We start from the raw sequence: 21,892 nt of genomic DNA on the forward strand, positions 1-21,892 counted from the left end.
ATCTCAGCAGAGTCAATGGAAGAGCCTTTACTTTCCTTCATTCAGGCCGTAGTTGCAAACCACCATCCCAGAAATTGAGGCAATTAAGCGCCCAAATGAGCAAGTTTGCTGTGTTTAAACCCCACTGAAATCAATGAGACAAGTTAGTCATGACTACTTTAAGTCCTATAAATTGCCACAGGACTGCAGTATGACTAACTTTGGATCTGAGCCACAGAAATCTGACTTTATCTAAAATGCTGATAACTCTGGGATAAATAATACAGCCATAATAGTGCAACAATTTTTGCAATTTTGCAGAGAAGATATTTGTTACCTTGTTGTGTGTAAATGTTATCCTCAGTTCTGGTTTTATAATGGCATATGCCATCAGAAGTTTCTGAATTTTTTTAATTTCTTCCTTACATTTTTTATCTGTTGAATAAAACTGCTTTCTTACAGGCAGATTCTTGAACAGCTTCAGAACGGTTACAGTTGTACCTATGAGAAAAGGGGGGGGGGACACAGAGTAAGATTAACTTGATATAAACCACAGACAACCAAGTGCTCTTGGTTCTACCCATATATGCCATTTTCCACCATAGGTACCCATATTAATATTGGAGCTAAGCATGTATCTGAGCAAGGAAACACCTACTGCTAAGTTAATATTGCATTTTATAAACCAGACCTGTCCAATGTTGCTGGCCTACTCCTGTCATCCCTGACGATTAGCCATGCTGGCTACGTCTAACAGGACTTGTAGTCCAACATCTGAAGGTACCACATTGGCTTTCTTTGCTATAAACCAACTCTCATAGATAGACCACGTAGCTGTGTGTGCTTATCTTGTAAATTGCCTCTAGTTATGTTCAAATTACTTGATACCATTGCACCTTGAGCTGCAATCCTATACTCACTTGAGAATATGCCCCATTGAAATGAGTTAGGCATGCATAGGATTGCACTGTCTCGTAAAATGTAATCTCATTAGATCTTAATTTTGGTGTTAATAGCAAGCAACAATAATATGGAAAACTCTGGAACACTAACACTACATAAGCTATTCAGACACTAACACAGATCCAATCTTTTTAATAAGATTGTCATTTTAGCCCATGGAGTTTAAAGGAAAAAAAATAGACATCACTCAAATCTGCTGAACTAAAAAGAAATACAAATAATATAGTATTTGATTCTGACTTGAATCTATGGGTGCCTTTATGTATGTCAAACATCTCCTCATGCAAAAATGCCCCACCCCTTTCAATTTCTGTACAAATTCCATTTGCATATTCTAAGATCCAAACACTTATAGTTTTTTTAATTAGCTAAACAACATAAAAGCCAAATATAGATGAAAATTGGCATCAGAAGATCATGCACAGCCAAACATAAGTGCAATATCTGGAAAGAGTGGCATAAAACCTAAAAAAAGCCATGATTAAATGCATTAATGAGCAATTATTTTAGCATGGTCCATGAAACTGCTGGGTCAAGAAAAAAGTATTCAGGGAAGGGGCAAAGTATTTGCAATGCTAGCACAACAGATATAGCATCCAAAACAGGATGCTATATAAGTGACTTTACACTTGAGGTGCAAGACTGAAAGGTGCATGGTGAAAAGACTGCATAAGTGTTTTATGATCAGGGTGATCATATATTTACAAGCAAAATTAAAGAGGCAATATCATATTTAACAAGAAAATTCTTAAGATTCAGCTGCTCTGATTTCTGTTTAGCCCACTCTGCATACACCATGAATAAATTCCAGTCTGGTGATATATTTTATGAAGTACCAGCTGTACCAGCTTAAAAGTCTACTATATATAGCTGTAATATATAAGATTGCAGCTATGATTGCACCATGATGAGTTTTTCTTTGTTAAAAGGTGACTCTACCAACAATCCGCTATTAAATCAAAGCAATGTGCCATTAAATACCACTAAGTTTTTACTACTGAGATATAGATTATGCAAAAAACACAACTAGCAGAAACTCAGCGGCAAATATTACATCTTTAGAGGATAGTACTGTAAATTATGTTTATTATAAAACAATAATTGAAAATGAAATTATTATTGATGAGTGAAATGCATTATATTGCATTATAGATATTGTTAATTGAGAGGGGCCTTGCTTATACTACTTATACCACAATTCTTTTTAAAATAAGGTTTCATTAGTTGACGATGGAAGTTGAGGGATTATAGGATATGAAAGAAGCTCCCAATGCTGGTGGAACTGCACTCCACTGCCATCACTACATGAGATAAACCAGCACAAAGCCATGCTAACACAGTTCCACCCCCATAATAGTCACACCAGAGTGGAGACACGAGCGGGTTAGGGGAGGAGAAGACCCCTTCAAACTCCGAACATGCCCCTCAACAACAGCAAAACTTTACACTTTATTTATTTAATGTTGAATTGCACTCATAATCAGAAAGGCTAATCATCCCAGCAGATAGAAACACTAAATGGGGTCAGATCCAAAAGGTAACCTTCTGTTAAACAGGTGGTGTTTTGCATTAATAGAAGGGCTGTTTAAACCTTGTGCTAAAGAATGGGGGAAAAGTAGAAGTAAATCCATAGAGATTCTTCCATTTCTTTTGTACAGGGGCAAGACAAAGAATTATACAGAACATTAGCCATTATAGCACTGTGTGAAATCTTTCACAAGCATTTGCTGAACAGTACCAGTGGCTATTTTCCTTCTGCTCATGTGTTCTTTGTGGGTTCTTTGTGGGCAAAGAAACACCCATTGAAGCTAAGGAATTAAAGTGCTAATTCTGGAAAAAGTTTCTCCTCTTCTCTGGAATTGTCTCAGCTTGGTTCCCTCACGTCAAACCAGTACTCTGCTGCCAAAATAATTACACTCTCGCTGCACTGATCATTTGACATCCCTCCTTAAAATTCCCACAATGACTTCCAGTCCACTTGGATCCAGCGCATACAGCTTTGCCCCCTGATACTTCCCTGCCAGGGACCTTCTCTCCTTCCACTCCTCAGCCTCCTTTAAAACAGCTTCTCCCTTGCTATCTCATATTCTTGGAAAAGCCTCCCAGAACACCTGTGCAATGTGACCACTTTTGGTTCCTTTATAACCTTACTTAATTAACCCCCCCTTTTCCATGAAGCCTTTGGCACAACCCCCTAGTTCTCATGCTGTACTACAGCTAAACCTAATCATGTCTAACTGAAACTGCCACATATTACTTCCCTCTTTACCCCTGCCTCCACTTTCTTCCCCCTTCCTCTGTTTCACTTGTGTTTAACTTTGGATTGTAAGTTCCTCAGGGCAGGGGCCTTTTCTCCGATATTTGTAAAGCACCTTGCACACTGCAATGTATAACTTTATATAAAGAAAAATGGAGTGATTGTCAACTCAATATTTTGAAGTGACAATTATTGTTTTTAATTTCATGAAACCCACCACAGTTTTCGGACAATTTTTTAAAAGAAACAACTTTTGTTAATTTTCACTGAAAAACAGAACAACAAAAGAGTTGCATGTTCTTTACAATAAAAAACAGCATACGTACAGCAAGCTTCAATTCTGAAAGATTAATCTCACTGAACACATTTACTAAAGAGGAAGGCCCTTGAAGACAGACGGACTTATTTTGATTAAACATGAATAGGATTGCAGTGTAAGAAACCTATTATGCAGAACACAGAAACCAAAGGGTTATGTCTGTGGCCCTGTTCACACGTTACATTCAACAAGTGTAGTCTGTGTACTCGGGTACACAAGTAGTTGGGCTGTACGCTCGTACAGTTATTCACATGTAACATTCAACGAGTGTACAGTCTATGTACCTAGGTACACACGTAGCTGGGCTGTACACTCGTACAGTTATTCATATGTAGGGCTGGCCCCAGGCATGCCGGGGCCCTTGGGTACCAGCCTGCCCTGGGCCCCTCCGCTCCCCTTACGCAATCTGCGGAAGCATCCGTGGAACTGCAAGACAGTAGCTTCTGCCATCCCCCCACTTCACCTACCTTTATGTTTTTTGCAGCGCCCTCAGGTTTGCCATCAATCAAGATGGCAGCCTAGGTCTCCCTAAGGGGCTGAAGCCTCTGCCACCATCTTGGTTGATGGCAGCAATGCGCACGTGTAGCACGCATGCGTGCCATCAACCAAGATGGCGGCAGAGGCTTCAGCCCCTTAAGGAAACCTCGGCCACCATCTTGATTGATGGCAAATCTGCACGCCACAAAAAAACCATGGAAAGGTAGGTAAAGCGGGGGGATGGCAGTCTGCAGATGTTTCAGCAGATCGCGGAAGGAGAGCGGAGGGCCCCCTGTAGTTTCAGGGGCCCTTGGGCCAGGGCCCCACCTGGCCGCCCTTTAGAACCGCCCTGCACATGTAACGTTCAACGAGTGTACAGTCTCCATTATATACACATTTGCTGCCAGGGAAAGAAAATGGCTTCAGTGACACTTATTAAATGCTCCATTGAAGCAATTCCCTTTTACTGGCAACAAGGCAAGGCATGCTGGGTCTGTTATACTTCCTGAAACTGTTTCCTGTCAAGGGGTACATTCAATAGAAACAGTTTTGGCAGAAACGGGAATGTAGTTTTACTCTTTTTATTTTTCCTGCAGATTCTTAAGTTTTTAAAATCAAAACACCAACTATTTAAAAGAAAATACCAGCCTGTAACTATCATAATTATAGCTATTAAAACATTGCATTTTTCATTGCCTGTTATTAGAGTATGTATGGTTTTTGATGTAGACTTTCATGGAAGAATCCTATACATGTCTATACAGTCCTGTAGAGATCAATAGGACTTACTCATAGAAAAATCTGTGAAAGCGCAGACCTAAATATACTGAATAATTTATATATGAAAATATTTTGAGGAGGGGGCTACAACAAAAACAAGCTGCTTAAAAGAGTATGAACTGAAACTATTCTTCCAACATGGTACACCTGATTCTTTCTTGAGGACATCATGCATTTTAATACACAAAACTACACTCAAAATATAAATGGGTGGGAAATTGTTTATTAATTGGGCTTTCTAGCCTGCTGCTCCCACTGTAATACTCTGTCCCCTGGAAAGCCTTTCCTGGTATTTCCGGGTTGCCTCCAAGAGGTCTTCTGACCATCAAGTGTGTCTAATTTTGATGCATGGCACTTGACGCAGGTGGTGAGAGCTGCACAGAGATGGGCAAATCCACATTTTTTTCTTTTAGGTTTCTCGGTACACAGTAGTAAAGTGACATTGCTTTTTTGAGAATGCTGCCTTTGGCAAGGTTTTGAAGAGTCTTAACTCTGCTGTTGTAGTTTCATTCTTGCAAGCATTCCTTTGAACCATGCTACATCAACCCTGCAAGGTAGGCCTGTGCCCATACAGTGCAGGGGTGGCCAGAAGATAGACTGTAATTTATTGGTAGATCCCTTGGTGATTTTCAGTCAATTGGCAAGCGCTTCTGGCTTCCAGTTGTTTAACAATAGCAACAAAAGAACACACACTCATTTGGAAATTTGACAGCTGAAATTAAGACTACTTGTGGAAAGTAGGAATAGACCCATGTGTGGAAAGCCTGTGAGCTTATCTGTTCTGATTACCCTGTGCTCAGCAACTTCTCAGAGACACCATGTTCTTTCATACTAGACGTATGTCTTTTGCAGCTGGCTATAGTTGGTGGCTCTTGGGGTTCTAGTAATACACAGGGTAGATCCCAGACTCTGCAACAGCAGTGCTCTCCCAGTAATGGTAACATTGCCATTCACTGAATGGGGCAAGGTGCCTGCAAGTTCAGGGCTGGTGGCACCACCATGCTGCAGCAGGTGGGCACACAACTGCAAGCTAGTGCTGCATTCCACCAAAGTACCCCCAACCTTGCCATCTCTGTGCCACTGCCATTCTTCCCTCCCATATGTCACTGCTGACCTATGCTATCCAATTATTGGAAGCATCTTGGTTATATTTCTCTCTCTTGACCTTTAGGAAGAAATATAAAGCACACAACAGAATTTACATTACCATTGATTTCAATAGGTTTTAAAAGACCAAGGAAGAAAAGTATAGTGGGTAATTTATATTGTGATTTATGGAGGTACTGTAGTGTACAGGTGCTGCAAAAGCCAGAGTGTTGTAGTGATAAGACTACTGGGCTAGGGCCTGGGAGACCTGGGTTCAAATCCTCTTCAGCCATGAAACTCACTGCGTGACTTTTGAACTAGTCACCTTCTCAGCCTAAACTACCTCATAGTGCTATTCTGAGCATATACTGGAGAGGTGCAGGGCCATGTATGCCACACTGAGCTCTTTGCACGACAGCTGAGACGTAAAGGAAATAAGGCATTAAATAAAATTAAGGCTACAATCCTATGCACATTTTCTTGAGAGTAAGCTCCATTAAACAGTGAAAGGTACTTTTGAGTAAACCTGTTTGGGATTACGCTGTTAAGACACAAGGGATAACTATTACCCAAAGTTTATCTCATTTATTGATAACTATCAATTCTGAGCAATATGTTACCTAGCCATTAAGTTATTTTATTATTGCAGTTGTGACTGCAGCTATAATTCATTACATGCCACACGGGTTTGGAGCAAGTTTAAAGCAGACTTTTGGGAATCTATTTGTAGCACAATCCTGAAGACTAGCTGTGCTACTCCGTAGTAGGGCTGCCAGGCTCAGGGCCTGAGACTGATCCTGTATCTTTAGGAGAACAGAAAGTCAGCCAAGTGCAGGTGTTCTTGCAACATTGTAATGGAAAAAACTACAAGGTGGAATTCTTCCTTCCCCCTGCACAACTTTTAAAGATACAGAAGACCTCTTGTTTGCCAGGCCCGGCCTCCAAGAGGTCTTCTGCATAAATTTTACATTTATTGATAAATCACCTAGTATTAAAGGGAAAGAATTGAATTTAGATGTTAAAGGCTATAATTCAATGTTGACTTTCACTTCAGGAGTAAGCCCCATTAAACTCAGTGGAACTTACTTCTGAATAAACATGGTTAGGACTGCACTGTAACTTCAGATTCCTAATCTTTCTCCCCACCCCCTTTACTAGATTATTGATACATCCTTCCACGTTCTGTCAAGATAGCAATTTTCACTTGTCTGAGCCCACAGGGGCTCCGCTTCAGAATCTTAGGGTCCTCCCCGCTTTTCTCTCTTCATTACCTCTCTGTTGTCCTTTCACCTCTTCCCACATTCCCCTCAAAGTGATGCTGCAATCCTATCCCAACCTCACATACCTGGGACTTACTTCTGAGTAAACATGGCTAGGACTGTACTGTGAGCAGAAACAGACGACTTATCTCCCCTTCCTTTCTCTGCACCCCCATTGTTTCTTCTATGGGGCTGGAATCCTAATCATTCTTACCTGGGAGTAAGTCCCACTGAAGTGAAAGGGATTTACGTTAGAGTAGGCATGGTTAGGATTGCACTGTGAACATAAACCAAACTTAATTTTGTTAAAAAAACGAACAATTTAGACAGCTCATGCCTAACTCTAGCTTCCCTGACAGGGATCACTCTTTTTTTAGGCAATTCTAACTCCACTTACCTGTAAGTCTCACTGAAGGAAGTGGGACTTACTTCTGAGTAGACATTTTTAGAATTAGTGTGAGCCCTCAGAAGCTGTCCCCCCCCCCCCCCCGGGTTTCTGCTTCCCTGCCTTCTTTTGCCTTCTCTCAGGATGGCAATTTCCACGTGACTGAGACCACAAGAGGCTTGAACTCAATTTACATTTGTAAAACAAACTTAATTTTTTAGAATCAACAATTTAGACAGTCCATTCCTAGCCCTAGCTTCCCTGACAGAACCTCTCATGTTTTTAGGCACTCCTAACTCTACTTACCTGGGAGTAAGCCCCACTGAACTCAATGGGACTTACTTTTGAGCAGACATTTTTAAAAATTGCAGTGCGAGTCCTCCAGAGCTCCCCTCCCTTTTTTGCCTCCTCCTTTCAAGCTCACTCATTGCCAGCACACAGAAGCTCTTCTTCAGGCTGGTCTCCTTTCCCTCTTTCTTTTCCTTTCCTCCATTTTAGCCTTATTCCTCTTTCCCACTCCACTCTGGGGCTCCAGCAATTGATGTTTCCTTGAGCTCATTTCGGGGGGGGGGAGTAACTGCTCACGATCAGCTCCACATGGACAGCATGCAGGGAGAATCAACACGTGAACACAAGACCTCTTTCTTCAGGGTACACGTGGTGATTTTTCAAATCACCATATGTAGACTCCTTCTCAACAACAGCTGAAGCCAGGTACAGGGGGCTTCTACGTGAGTACAGAGTAAAGCGTGAATACCCCATGTTGTTTTGGAACCAGGGTTTAAAATATCTTTCAAATTTTAAGATGTTGTCAAATTGCCTGAATTTCAGCTGTGTAAAGCAGCTGACAGAACAAAATGATCACAGACTAGTAATTGCAAAACAAGAATATAAATATTGTAATAACCATACCTTGTCCAAGATGAGATGGCTTTTGAGAAGTTACATGACCACTTCTATCCAAAATGTACTGGGTGCTATAATCATCATCAGCTGTCTTCGTTGTAATCAGAACCTAAAAATAAAGACACTGATATGACATAGATGTGTCCCAAATTATGCATGTATGTTCTGTTTCCAATGGCCATTCCCTGGAGCTGTAGCAAATAATTACAATGGCCATATGCTGCTTGGATCAGAGGCAGCATGTGTCTGAAAACCAGTTGCTGGTGAACAACCAGTTGCCGGTGAACAACATAATGCCCTCCTGTCCTGTTTGTGGCCTTCTCATATGCACCTGGATGACTCTTTTATGTATGTCTTTACTATATCTTAATGTATTTCTATTTTATTATCGTATTTAGTATACAGAATTGTGATTTTAAATTATAGATATAAGGTGATTTTCATTATATGGTTTTCACCCATGTAATACAAAATCCTATACAAAATACGAATTCATCATATATCAATGAAATCAGAAATATGGCTCCAGACAGGGAAAATGAGAGCCTGCAAGCATTTGATCATTTAAGAAGAATATAATTGCAGATAGTGCCTCAAAAAAAAAGAGCCCAATATTTCCAACTAACTAGTGGGCTTGTGGTGAGGGGGTTTGAGAGTGTTGAAGAAGCTGAGAGCAATGCCGCCAGGAGTCTAGACCAAGAGGCTAGACTCCCAGCAGGGGTATCCAAGGCAGAATGGTCAAAGCTGAGACACCAGATTAAGATGCATCCAAACTCAGAGGAAGGCAATGGTAAACCACTTCTTACCACGAAAACCCTACGAACAGAGTATCCAAAATGCAACACGAGATAGTGTTGAAAGATGAGACCCCCAGGTCAGAAGGTACTCATTGAGCTACTGGGGAAGAACAAAGGACAAGTACGAGTAGCGCTCTGACTAATGATGCAGCTGGGTCAAAGCCGAAAGGAACCCCAGAGGCTGATATGCACAGATGCGAAAGGAGAGTCCAGAGTTGTAGGACGCACACAATAGAACATAGAATGTGAGAAGCATGAACCAGGGAAAGTCAGAAATGGTCAAGCAAGAAATGGAACGTATCAACATTACAACACTTGCTGTGAGTGAATTAAAGTGGACGGGAATGGGACATTTTCAATCAGACCACAAAATATTTTATGCAGGAAATGATAAATTAAGAAAAAATGGGGTTGCTTTAATAGTGAGAAGTGATGTAGCAAAAGCAATTAGGAGCTACAATGCAAGGTCTGAGCAAGTGATATCAATGAGATTAAATGGGAAACCTATTAACATAACCATCATCCGTCTACGCTCCAACGGCAAATGAAGAAGAGGAGGAACTGGAGAGATTTTACACAGAAGGACAGGAAGAAATTGATCACACACCAAAACAAGATGTGCTGATAAGCATGGGGGACTGGAATGCAAAAGCAGAGAACTGAGAAGAACTAGGAATTGTGGAGAAATGTGGCTTAGGAGATAGAAATGAAGCAGGAGAAAGGCTTATTGAATTTTGTGAAGGCAATAATTTGTTTCTTGCAAATGCATTTTTTGAGCAATCAAAAAGATGGCTGTACACGTGGACATCACCAAATGGTCAATATAGGAAACAAATTGATTAAAGTATTAGTAGCAGAAGATGGAGAAGGTTCCATACTTTCTGCAAAAACAAGATCAGGAGCAGACTGCAGTACAGATCACAAACTGGTAATATTGAAAATCAGAATAAAGCTAAAGAACAACAACAAAACAGTCATAACGCCTGGGATGTTAAACAACATCCCAGAAGAATATAAAGAGCAAATAAGGAACAGGTTTGAGGCTTTAAACTTAGTTGGGAGAGAACCAGAAAAACTATGGAATGAAGTCAGAGACATTATCAGGGAAGAATGCAAAAAGACAATACCTCTAGTTAAAAAGAGAGAAAGACCTCAATGGATGACTTGACGAAATTAAAGAGAGAAGGAAAGCGAAAGCAAAACGAGAAAGAAAAACGGTCAGAACCCTAAATGCAACAATATGCGACTAGTACGTAGAGACAGAGAACTATTACAATAGTTACAGTATAGAAATAGAAGAGGACAACAAAAAGGGAAGAACAAGAGCCCTATTCCAAAAGATTAGAGAAATTACAGGAATTTAAACCAAGAGTAATCAACGGAGGAACACACTGACTGACCGAGATGAAATAAAAGGAAGGTGGAAGCTATACACTGAAGAACTCTATAAAAGAGATGCCAGGAAAGGAACCGTATGATGAAGAACCAGGAATTCTAGAATGTGAGGTGAAAGCTGCTTTTAAAATACTTGGAAGAAACAAATCACCAGGAACAGATGGCATACCAATACAGTTGCTACAAGCTACTGAGACTGAATCTGTCCAAATTTTGACTAAAATCTGTCAAGAAATATGGAAAACTAAACAATGGCCCACAGACTGGAAACGTTCAATATACATCCCAATTCCAAAGAAAGGGGATCCCACGGAATGCAGTAATTATCAAACTATTGCCTTAATATCCCATGCAAGTAAAGTAATGCTCAAGATTCTACAACAAAGGCTCTTACCACATATGGAGCAAGAAATGCCAGACGTCCAAGCTGGATTTAGAAAGGGAAGAGGCACCAGAGATCATATCGCAAACATACGTTGGATAATGGAACGGACCAAGGAATTTCTGAAGAAAATCACCCTGTGCGTTATAGATTACAGCAAACCTTTGACTGTGTAGATCATGAAAAACTATGGAATGCTTAAAAGAAATGGGGGTGCCACAGCATACTCTGGACCAAGAGTAAGGACAGAATATGGAGAAGCCGACTGGTTCACCATCGCAAAGGGTTTAAGACAGGGGTGTATTTTGTTACCCTATTTATTTAATCTATATGCAGAACATATCATACGGAAAGCGGGATTGGACCAAGATGAAGGAGGTGTGAAAATTGGAGGGAGAAATATCAATAATTTAAGATATGTAGACGATACCATACTACTAGCAGAAACCAGTAATGATTTGAAACGAATGCTGATGAAAGTTAAAGAGGAAAGCACAAAAGCAGGACTACAGCTGAATGTCAAAAAAACTAAAGTAATGACAACAGAAGACTTATGTAACTTTAAAGTTCACAATGTGGACATTGAACTTGTCAAGGATTATCAATACCTTGGCACAGTCATTAACCAAACTGGAGACACTGGTCAAGAAATCAGAAGAAGGCTAGGACTGGGGAGGGCAGCTGTGAGAGAACTAGAAAAGGTCCTCAAATGCAAAGATGTATCACTGAACATTAAAGTCAGGATCATTCAGACCATGGTATTCCCAATCTCTATGTATGGATGTGAAAGTTGGACAGTGAAAAAAGCCACTAAGAGAAAAATCAACTCATTTGAAATGTGGTGCTGGAGGAGAGCTTTGCGCATACCATGTACTGCGAAAAAGACAAATAATTGGGTGTTAGAACAAATTAAACCTGAACTATCATTAGAAGCTAAAATGATAAAATTGAGGTTATCATACTTTGGATACATATTGAGCAGACATGATTCATTAGAAAAGATAACAATGCTGGGAAAAACAGAAGGGAGTAGAAAAGAAGGAAGGCCAAACAAGAGATGGATTGATTCCATCAAGGAAGCCACAGACCTGAACTTACAAGATCTGAACAGGGTGGTTTACGACAGATGCTCTTGGAGGTCACTGATTCATAGGGTCGCCATAAGTCATAGTCGACTTGAAGGCACATAACAGTGGTTTATCCCTAATGGAATGTACCATCATGGGAAAAAAATCTGAATAATGTTTATCAATAGTATACACAATTAAAGTTTTAATTCAAGTTTTGAAAAAGTTCAGTCAAGTTGTGGTTTTACAGTTGTTGTCATTTTGTTTTGTTTTTTAAGGACAATGTTTGCTACCCCCACTGTGCATCTTTGTTCTGAAATTAGAGGTAGGCTTGCGTATTACAGAAGCCAGAGCTGGGCGTTTAGCACCGAAGCTTTGGCTTCGTTTAATATTACCTGGGGTTTTTTTTATAATAATCTTTATTTAATTCATTTAGATCAATTTATATGCTCACAGATGAAGATGCTAAATTACAAAATCCACATTTTAGGTTTTATTCATTGCAGCTTTTTTCATATGGTGTTGACAAAGCTAGACCTTTCATTATTCAGCATTTCAAATATGGGAATTTTCAAACTATGCTTTCAGCAGCCAAAAAATCTAGCTCACCTTTGTCATTTATCCTACTTTGGTTAATTCGCAAGCTAAATATTTGCAGAACATAAGCATTCCAAAATGCAGGATGACATTCTGTCTTGTTAAGTTTTAATGTGATACTTTCAACTCTTTTTGATGGGAGATTTAAGGGAATTGCTATTTAATAGGTGGTCCATAAGAAATTGAAAGAGTAAGCCAGTTTTTACTATTTTGTTTTATTGAGATCCCTGGAAATAATTTATTAATCTATTAACCAAATATTATTTATTTTTCTCTCCAACAAAATGAATATTACAGAAACTGTAACTAAATTCCTATTGAAAGCAATGAAGAAAAACATTAAAAGTTTTATCCATATTTATATAATCATGCTTTTCTAGCTGTAACTGGAGATATTTGATAATTTTGTATTCTCTATTTTTACTGTGAGATATGTTGACTGGATCAATAAATAAACTGATTAACTGATTTTAAATTATTGTGAGTTGCCCTGAGTAATGCATAGGCACAAGAAGGATGGGATAGAAATTTCTATATAAATAAAAATAAATAAAATAAAATACACAGCAGCAGGAATGCTGGACTAGATAGACCTTTAGTTTGACACAACAGGGCTCTTCTAAAGTTATTAATGGCAGATACAGGAACAAGGATTATATGTTACACAGAAAACACAGAGCTACACTACTGTGGGATAAGGGACAAGCATCCACCTATATGCCCATAAACTCACAAGTGAAGCCTACAAAGCGTTCGCAATCATGCGGAAGCCTATACATGTAACCCTCTCTCTCTCAGATGTTTGCATTCAATGCACAGAAGTGAATTTGTATAGAAGGCCCTAGCTGCAGCCCAGAAATATATGAGATGCGTTTACACAGATGCCGCAACAGGGAGAAAGTTAGAGTTTAGTCTCCGTGTTAATTAAGGAGCTAGCAGCAGAACAGTAGCTTTGATACTAACACTACACCCCCATGTGATGCCATGCTAGAGTTTCAAAGATAACCTTGCACCAATCTACTCTAAGGGAACATGTGAACATATCGGCATTGCAGAAAGGGAGCATGATATCCCCCACAAAGGGATGCCCATCTCTCACAAAGAGCAGCTCTTACTCAAGATACCTGCCAATACAGAATTTGCAATGACACTTTTACAGGCACATAAAAACCTGAAACTATATTAGCCTTTTACCTCTGACATGCAACAAATTGAACCCAAAGCTTCACCACGAAAACCATATGTTGTCAAGTTTTCAAGGTCCTCAGATGAGCTTATTTTTGATGTGTAGTATTTCATTGCCATGACAGGAACATCAGCTGCCTTGATCCCATCACCATTATCTCGCAGTTCAATCTTATCAAAGCCATAGTTTTCCTGTTTTAAAAAAACACCAATAAAATATTATTAGTCACAGAAATGTCTCAAATGCATTACTGGATTCACAGCAATATATACTTTTATAGGCTATAGGAAATGTGGGGAACCTTTGGTCCTCCAGATGTTGCTGGACTACAACTCACATCATGCCTGGCTATTGGCCATTCTGCAGGGGGCTGATGCAAGTTGTAGCACAGCCAAATCTGGAGCACCAAAGGTTCCCCACACCTGGGCTATAGGGCCTAAAAAGAAAGATCCTTAAGCTTGCAGACATATTATGATATACAGAAGTACAAGAAATGCAGCTAAATGATATGGTATTAACAAGAGACCCATGGGACCTGAGATAAACCAAATACTGTTGCAACTATTAAGCCAGGAGTAGTAAATCTTTAGCCCTTCAGATATTGTTGGACTCTGTCAGACCCAGGGATCATGGGAGCTGGAGTCATGCAACATGGGGGGCGGCACAGGTCCTTTATCCCTGTACAAAACAAACATGTCAGGGGAGTGTTTAGAAAAATAAAAATGTGTATAAGAGCCCCGCTGGATCAGACCAAATGCCCAGTCAAGCATTCCATGCCCCAGTTTCCAACCAGGTGCCTCTGGGAAGCCCTCAAGGAAGACCCAAATACAACAGCATTCTTACGTTCATGATCCCCAGCAGCTGCTATTTAGGGGCATGTCGCTCTCATCCTGGAGCCAGCATACAGGCATCATGATTAGCTTTATCCTTCACAAATTTGTCTAATTCTCCTTTCAAGCTGCTTAAGTTGGTGGCCACTGCCGCACGTTGTGGTAAAACATTTCATAGTTAAACTGCATGCTATGTGAAGTACTTCCTTTGACTGTCCTGAATCTCCAAGCTTTGTTGGGTGACCCTATATTCTATTATCATGAGAGGGAGAAAACTCTGCCCGCTTTCTTGCCGCCATACACTTCTATCATATCTCTTTCCCACCAGACTTTTTTCCCCCTAAACTAAAAAGCCCCAAGCATTGTAACCTTTTTTCATAAGGGAGTTACTCCAGCCCCCTGATCATTTTGGACACTCTTTTCAGCACCTTTTCCAGCACCACAATATCCTTTTTGAGGTGAGGAGACCTGAACTGTACACAGTTTTCGAAGTGCAGTCATACCACAGATTTGTTTATGGTCATTACAAAATTGGCAGTTTTATTTGCAGTCCCTTTCCCAGTGATCCCTAGCACGGAAGTCACCTTTTTCAATTCAGACTCCATCAGTATATATGGGGAGTTAGGGGGGGTTGCTCCAATGTGCATAACTTCACGCTTATTTACATGAATGACACATGCTCACCTCTAACTGTAGGTCATTTGTGAACAAATTAAAAAGCACAAACTTGAACACAGACCTTTGGGGGAACATTTCTTACACCACTCCATTGTGAGAACTGCCCATATATTCCTAATCTCTGCTTCCTGTTCTTTAACCAGATTAGTTCCTGATCCACTGGAGTAGTGTAAAATGACTTGCTTCAGATGGCACGCCGAATGTGGTGTCTGAATAGTGGAACAAGACTTTTTTAAAATGGTGGCTCTAGCAGCGGTGAGGGTGCTGTTTGGACTTCAATTCAGGAAGTAAAATGGCCACACACAGAAATGTTTTGCATGCACTTTCAGGCATTTTTGAATGCTGCCTTGAACTTTCAGTTTAGTTCTCGGTAGAATTTTTGAAAAATGTAAGGTACAGTTAGCCTTATTGAGTTGCAGGATATAGAATTTTAGCATGTGTTTTCCAAATGTATATTCCACTGAACTTATGTAGCACAACTTTTGCTGTTTATGTATGTAATAATCCACGGGTTTTATTTTCATAAACAATCTATACAGAATTACAGTAAAGCAAAAGCACTGTATGGCTGTATATTATCTTGATAACCAATGAAGCTCAGCATTCTAAGAACTTATTTGGCTGATGATGACAAGTTATTTGTCTAGTGTGCTAATTTAATCATTATCATAATATTGTCACGGACCTCATGGAGAACGCTTGACAGGATCGGGAGAATGGAGATGGGGGTTGCCGATATTGCAGAGGTGACTGGGGAAACCAATGCTTCTAGAAGCCTTCTATGCCTAGTGAGCCTACTAATTCCAATAACCTCCTTCACATGTGACAGAGGGAGAGGAATCCCCACTGGCACCCAGCCCAGACTTAGCCTTTGAACAGATAGACTCTAATGAACTGGCTTGGACTCTTCCAGATAGATAAGAATTAGGATAGTTTTCCAGAGCCAGAAACAACAGTTTCTCCAAGGTCATGTAGGCTGGAGAAGAGACGGCTTTAGCTAAAAAAAAAAAAAATCCTCATCTCCTTCCAAGAGACGCCACTGCCTCACTTCTAAGATTGGAAAGCGCAAGATTTAGCCCAGGCAAGTAGAGTGCCTGCCCATTTATTTAGAGTGTCTGGGCATGATAGGGATGTTGCAACAACTTTATGTTGCTTCTACATGCCTAGTGTACCTGCCAGTGCTCTGTATCCTGATTCATGCCTAGAATGTTTTGATGCTATGTTCTTGTACTGACTTCTGAATAAAGCTTTATGCAAAACCCAATGTTTGAGTCCTGAGTCTGTTTCTCTGGTCAGAAGCCAGAACAAATATTCCATATTTTATCAAGCCAGTTTTGCACTGTTGGAATATTCCCCCATCCCTGATTTTTTGCATTACAGATTCTTACTACAGTAACTAAATGCTTTAAATAACCTAGAAGTAGTATTTCAGGTTCAATTGGTAGTAAGTAATCTGCCATTCCATTGATTACCAACAATACAAAATATAATCCAGAACACTTGGATTACTGAGCGCTCCCAAAATATGTGTATGAACTCTGCTCATTGCACTCTACACCTCCAACAATTATGCTATGCTGTTGTGTGAGTACTATGTTTTTAAGAAAGTTTTCTTTAGATCTACAGAAATCAGTTTTGATGAATTTTTAGTCCATATCCAAATGGATTTGAAATAAGCCTTCTCATGTCCATCTTGGTGAAATAGATTATTTGTTAGTCATTTTGTTTATCATTGAAAAAACCCAATAAAAAACTTTTAAAGAGAAAAAGAAAGAAGCCTTCTCTTGGAACCAATCAAAGACTTTTTTCAAGTCTAATTGAAATGGGGAGGGTCAATTTTGAGGATCCTTCCCCACATATATGAACCCCACTGAAATCACCCCTTTCCCACTGCAATTAGGCTCAAAAAAGCCTACTACTGACTCTAGTAGAAGGTCTCCCCCCAAAAATAAGTCTAATTGTTGCAAGGTGTGGGTGTGAGTGTGATCTGATCGCAGCTGCCTCCACAGCTGTAGCCTTCAGGAAAATCATCCCCTCCCTCTCACTAAGCTTAAAAGTAATAAGTAAAAACATATTTTTCAAACCTATTTGCTGGGAGGGGGGAGTGAGTATGTGTGCATGTGTGTGGTTGCTGCGTGTGTGTGTGCACGGTTGCAGTGCTTAGGCAGTGGTCACAATGGTTTCTTTGGTTTGCAAATGTGCCCATGGACCCAAAAAGATTGGCAATCATTATGAATCATACACATTTATGGTTCTACAATGCTTTACATATCACTTCGCATTTCTGCAAAAGACTGGCACCCCGTCTATAAATGTTTTAATAAAGAAAAACAAATCACTCCAACTGAAAATCCCCATCCATGATTACAAGCAAAGTTCAGAAACTATCAGCCAACAGTATATCTGGAAAGGGCTTTGGCTTCTAAAACTTTTGGAAATCCCCTTTGGTTTGGATTACTAGTCCTAAAGGCTCTATGCCAGTTAAACCAGTTAAACCAGATTATCCACGGTGTTCAACAGGAAAAACACACATATACCTCTGCAAACTTGCTCTTTGTAGTCCGCATGAACACTCTGGAGGCCAAAATCCATCATTCCACAGGGTTGTTTTCCACACTATATTGTTAAACTACAGCAAAGTCCTGTACACCAATCCCACATGAAAGCCTAATGCCTATTTGCTAAACACACACATATACACCAAGAATCTGGTGACAGATGGTTGCAGTAGTGTGTCTTATAGATTTGTGTCAAAACCCTATGCTATCCCGTTAGACACAGACAGTAGATACTCCCATGGTTTTCACCCTGATTCTAAATCCCATTAAGTGCAATGGAAATAATTTCAGAATAAATTTAATTAAAATCTCAGTCTTAAAAACTGAGAATCATAGAGTTGTAGGCCATCTTTTCCAATCCCCTGCTTGATGCAGGAATTATACAGCTAGAACAACCCAACAGATGGCTAACCAGGCTCTTCCTGAAGACCTCCAGTGAAGGAGGTCACACCTCCAGGTAAATTGGTTTCACTCAAATTGCTGTTACAATCAAGACCTTTCTCCCAATTTACAATTAAATCCATCCTCCTGTAATTTAAGCCCATTCAATCTAGTCCAGCCCTCTGTGGCAGTAGAGAAGAAGTCTATGCCCTGTTCTAGGAGACAACCCTTCAGGTATTTGAAGAGCACAACCAACCAGAAAACAGCTTTTAGGAAGAAGACAGAAAGTACAGCAGTTTCTTATAGCTGGTTATTCAGCAAATCCTCTCATATTTCCTTCAGGAAATGAAGCATATTATGTCACTGGGTGTGATGTTTTAGGAGGAATTCTGCTGCTACTACATGGATTTTTTTAAATGAAAAAATCTAAGTTCTAGGGAAAACAGAGACCTCTACATTTCAGAAGATATTTACTGTCAATCCTCTCCTAAAACCATCCACTCCTTCCTTTTTTTAGGTAGGTTACTGGAATCTTTCTTCAACAGCATTCAAGTGAACAAAGCCTGTTAGACTTCGTGTGATCCTCAAACAACCCAGTGATTAGTCCCACTGAAATCACAGAAGCAGTCCAACAAACGTATCTCAATTACTGACATCCAGGACTTTAGGGGAAAAAAAACTGAAAATCATCTTCTAACACACCGAGTGGAAACAATGGATTTTTTTCATATATACTGAATGTCAATAATTATTCCATATGAATATTCATATGCAAAAGTATGATGATTGCTCTTCAAAATAACATTTGAGCTCAACTCTACAATTATACTTGCACGTATTTGATCAAGAACATACTAATAAAAAAGAACATATCTAAATCAGAGGAACAACCACAAGGATCTGCATGAAAGCAAAGTTTACTTGGACAGACTTGAGGAAGCTAACCATGATTTGTATGGCACTTCCATGAGTTCAAGGTATACCACAGACCACATCCATATGTATCTCCAAAATTCATTTAAGATGTTGACAGAAATGAGTTCAAGTAAAACGGCCACCAGATAGTACAGGCTAACATAAATGATTTCCCAAAGTGGATGCCTGTTACTGTTATGGAAATCATGAATCTTATCGCTAAACTTAAATTGGGTAAGGCACCTGGGAATGATAATATTCCTCCTGAATTACTTAAGGCTAACACGGAGTAGTGGGCCCCAGTATTGGCGGCATTATTTATAAACATTGACCTCTCAGCATATGTGCCATTATTATCCCAATCTGTAAAAAAGGAAAAAGATCTGATGCTGCTAATTACAGACCCGTTAGCCTGGTGAACATTATTAGCAAGCTATACACTAGTCATCTACAAGAGAACAGGTTGGGGCATGAAAATATTTTGGAAGACAAGCAGGCTGGATTCAGGGGACATTCTACAGTAGATCACAGACTTGTTTTACAACATCTTGTGGAAAAATATGCAGCCAAACCTTGCGGGGGGGGGGGCTCTATGCAACTTTTATTGACTTTAAATCAGCTTTTGACCTGGTATCAAGAGACAGACTTTGGGAAAAATTGGAGGCCACTAGTATTGATAGACATTTACTAATATTCATATGGTGACTATATGAAAATACTTGATTACAGGTAAGATGTAACAGTGCTGGTCATCTGTCTGAGCCTATTCCCACTTTCAAGGGAGTTAAACAGGGACGCATCCTAGCCCCCACTCTGTTTAACTTTTATATTAACTCCTTGGTGAAAAGTTTAGCACTGGTATGCTCTCACCAACCTAGATTGTTAAACAGACCTTTGTCTATCCTTTGTTATGCAGATGATGTGGCTCTTTTATCATTGACAAGTATTGGTCTCAGACACTTGATGAGCGCCCTAGATAATTACTGCAAAAATGAACTATTGGTAATTAATTATTATAAATCCAAGGTTGCGGTCTTTACCAGGAAGAGGGTAAAGCACTAATGGCAGATAAATGATCACACAATTGAACAGGCAACAACTTGTAGGTATTTAGGAATGACATTTGACTCATCAGGAACGTGGAGACCTCAAGTAAAATATGCCATTGCAAATGTGCAGAGGAAAGGATCTCCTCTCTTTCTTTTACATCAAAGGGGGGCAGCATATTCCAGCTGTCATTCAGGTTTTTGTTGCTAAAGTTATACCGCAGATGTTGTACAGCTCACAGTTATGTGTGTACAACAACCATAACCCCTTTGAAACTGTGCAAACCAAATTTCTGACATCAATATTTGTTATTCCGAGTTGAGTGCCTAATGCAATTATATGATCAGAGGTAGGGATAATTTCAATAAAGGCCTGCATATGGATGTGAAATATTAATTTTTGGTTAAAAATGTTGTTTTCTCACCTGTGGCACTGGCTCCACTCATATTAACTGAAGCCTTCCAGTCAAAATGGAAAAAGACATTAAACAGCTGCAGCGCTGGGGGGAACTGAAGAAGTCCCTGCCCTTGGAGTGAGTCTCTGAGCATCTGGGTGCTTGCTGCTTGCTCCTCTGGGTTGCTGTCTTTTGAGACAGCTGATGTCCCTGGTAAGTGCTGCAAGGACTGGGACTCCCTGCCTGACCCTGGCTCTAGAGAGAGGCTGCAGTTAATCTTGCAACCTCTTGCATCAGCTCCTGGCTGGGTCAGGGGGCATATAACCCCGGCTGCCCTTGGGCAGTGGATCTGCCGCCGCCGGGGTTGCCACCAAAGGGGGGCCACCAAAGGAGGTTGCGCCTTGGGGAGTCCCTAGGACAAGGATGTTACCTGCTTTGATTTCTTTAGTTCTTTTTTCCTAACCAATCTGGGGGAGATTGGTAGTGGGGAGGGTGTAGTTCCTGTGCAGGGTGAGAGCCTGTGCAGTGAACTGAATGAGAGGAGAAAGTCGCCAGATGCCTTCAGAGTGAGAGTCTGTAACTGGCAGAAGGCGGGCCCTCCCTGGGTATGAGACAGGAGGGGGAATAGATGGGCCCTGTATGAAAAATATTGAGTGGAAGTTCTGTTCCCAATTCTCACAGAGGCCTACTGGGATAATTGGTTCAGATAGGTTTTGTTGGTGGGCTCTTGTTGGGTCCATATCAGGTGTTTAGGAGGAGTCTTAGCAAGGAGGGACATGGGTGATGCCACCCCAATTTCAGTGATCGCGGGTAGAGAGAAGTATAGCCATGTGGGGGGGTGAATTACCATAGAAGACGAGGGCAATGCTCTCTACACCTTGTTCTTTGCTGCCACTCCTCTCATGGTCAGACCACTTCCTGGTGAAGTTTAGACTTGTAGCTCTGATCCTTCCCTGCAGGGGTGGTGGACAGATTAAGATGGTCTGCCCTCAGACCTAATGGAATCCACAGGATTCAAGAATGCCCTGGGGGAGTTCCCAGTAGATAGAGGAGGTGACCCTATTGAAGCCCTTGTCATGCTGTGGAACAGCAAGGTGCATCAGGCTCTTGATACAGTTGCCCCCGAGTGCCCTCTCCGGCATTGTGGAGCCAGGTTAGCACCTTGGTACACCAGTGAGCTACAGGTAATGAAACAGGCTGGACAATGGCTAAAACGCAAGAGGCGAAAGACGTGTCATGAGGCTGATTGGGCAA

The 21,892-nt window shown here is 40.5% G+C and overlaps 1 protein-coding gene across 4 annotated transcripts in view; it reads right to left on the reverse strand.

Annotated features, from left to right (window-relative positions):
- Positions 1 to 21,892, reverse strand: part of PMS1 (PMS1 homolog 1, mismatch repair system component) — a 77,667-nt gene that overhangs the window by 46,731 nt on the left and 9,044 nt on the right. For all 4 annotated transcript variants that reach the window (XM_061608218.1, XM_061608215.1, XM_061608216.1 and 1 more), the window contains 3 exons: positions 13,844 to 14,026; positions 8,418 to 8,520; positions 317 to 480 (listed from right to left, as the gene is read on the reverse strand). In XM_061608218.1, the coding sequence (XP_061464202.1) occupies positions 317 to 480; positions 8,418 to 8,520; positions 13,844 to 14,026 (450 nt within the window). The remainder of the gene's footprint in view (positions 1 to 316; positions 481 to 8,417; positions 8,521 to 13,843; positions 14,027 to 21,892) is intronic.

This window comes from Rhineura floridana, chromosome 2 (assembly GCF_030035675.1).
Source record: "Rhineura floridana isolate rRhiFlo1 chromosome 2, rRhiFlo1.hap2, whole genome shotgun sequence".
In the NCBI taxonomy this organism is placed as follows: domain Eukaryota; kingdom Metazoa; phylum Chordata; class Lepidosauria; order Squamata; family Rhineuridae; genus Rhineura; species Rhineura floridana.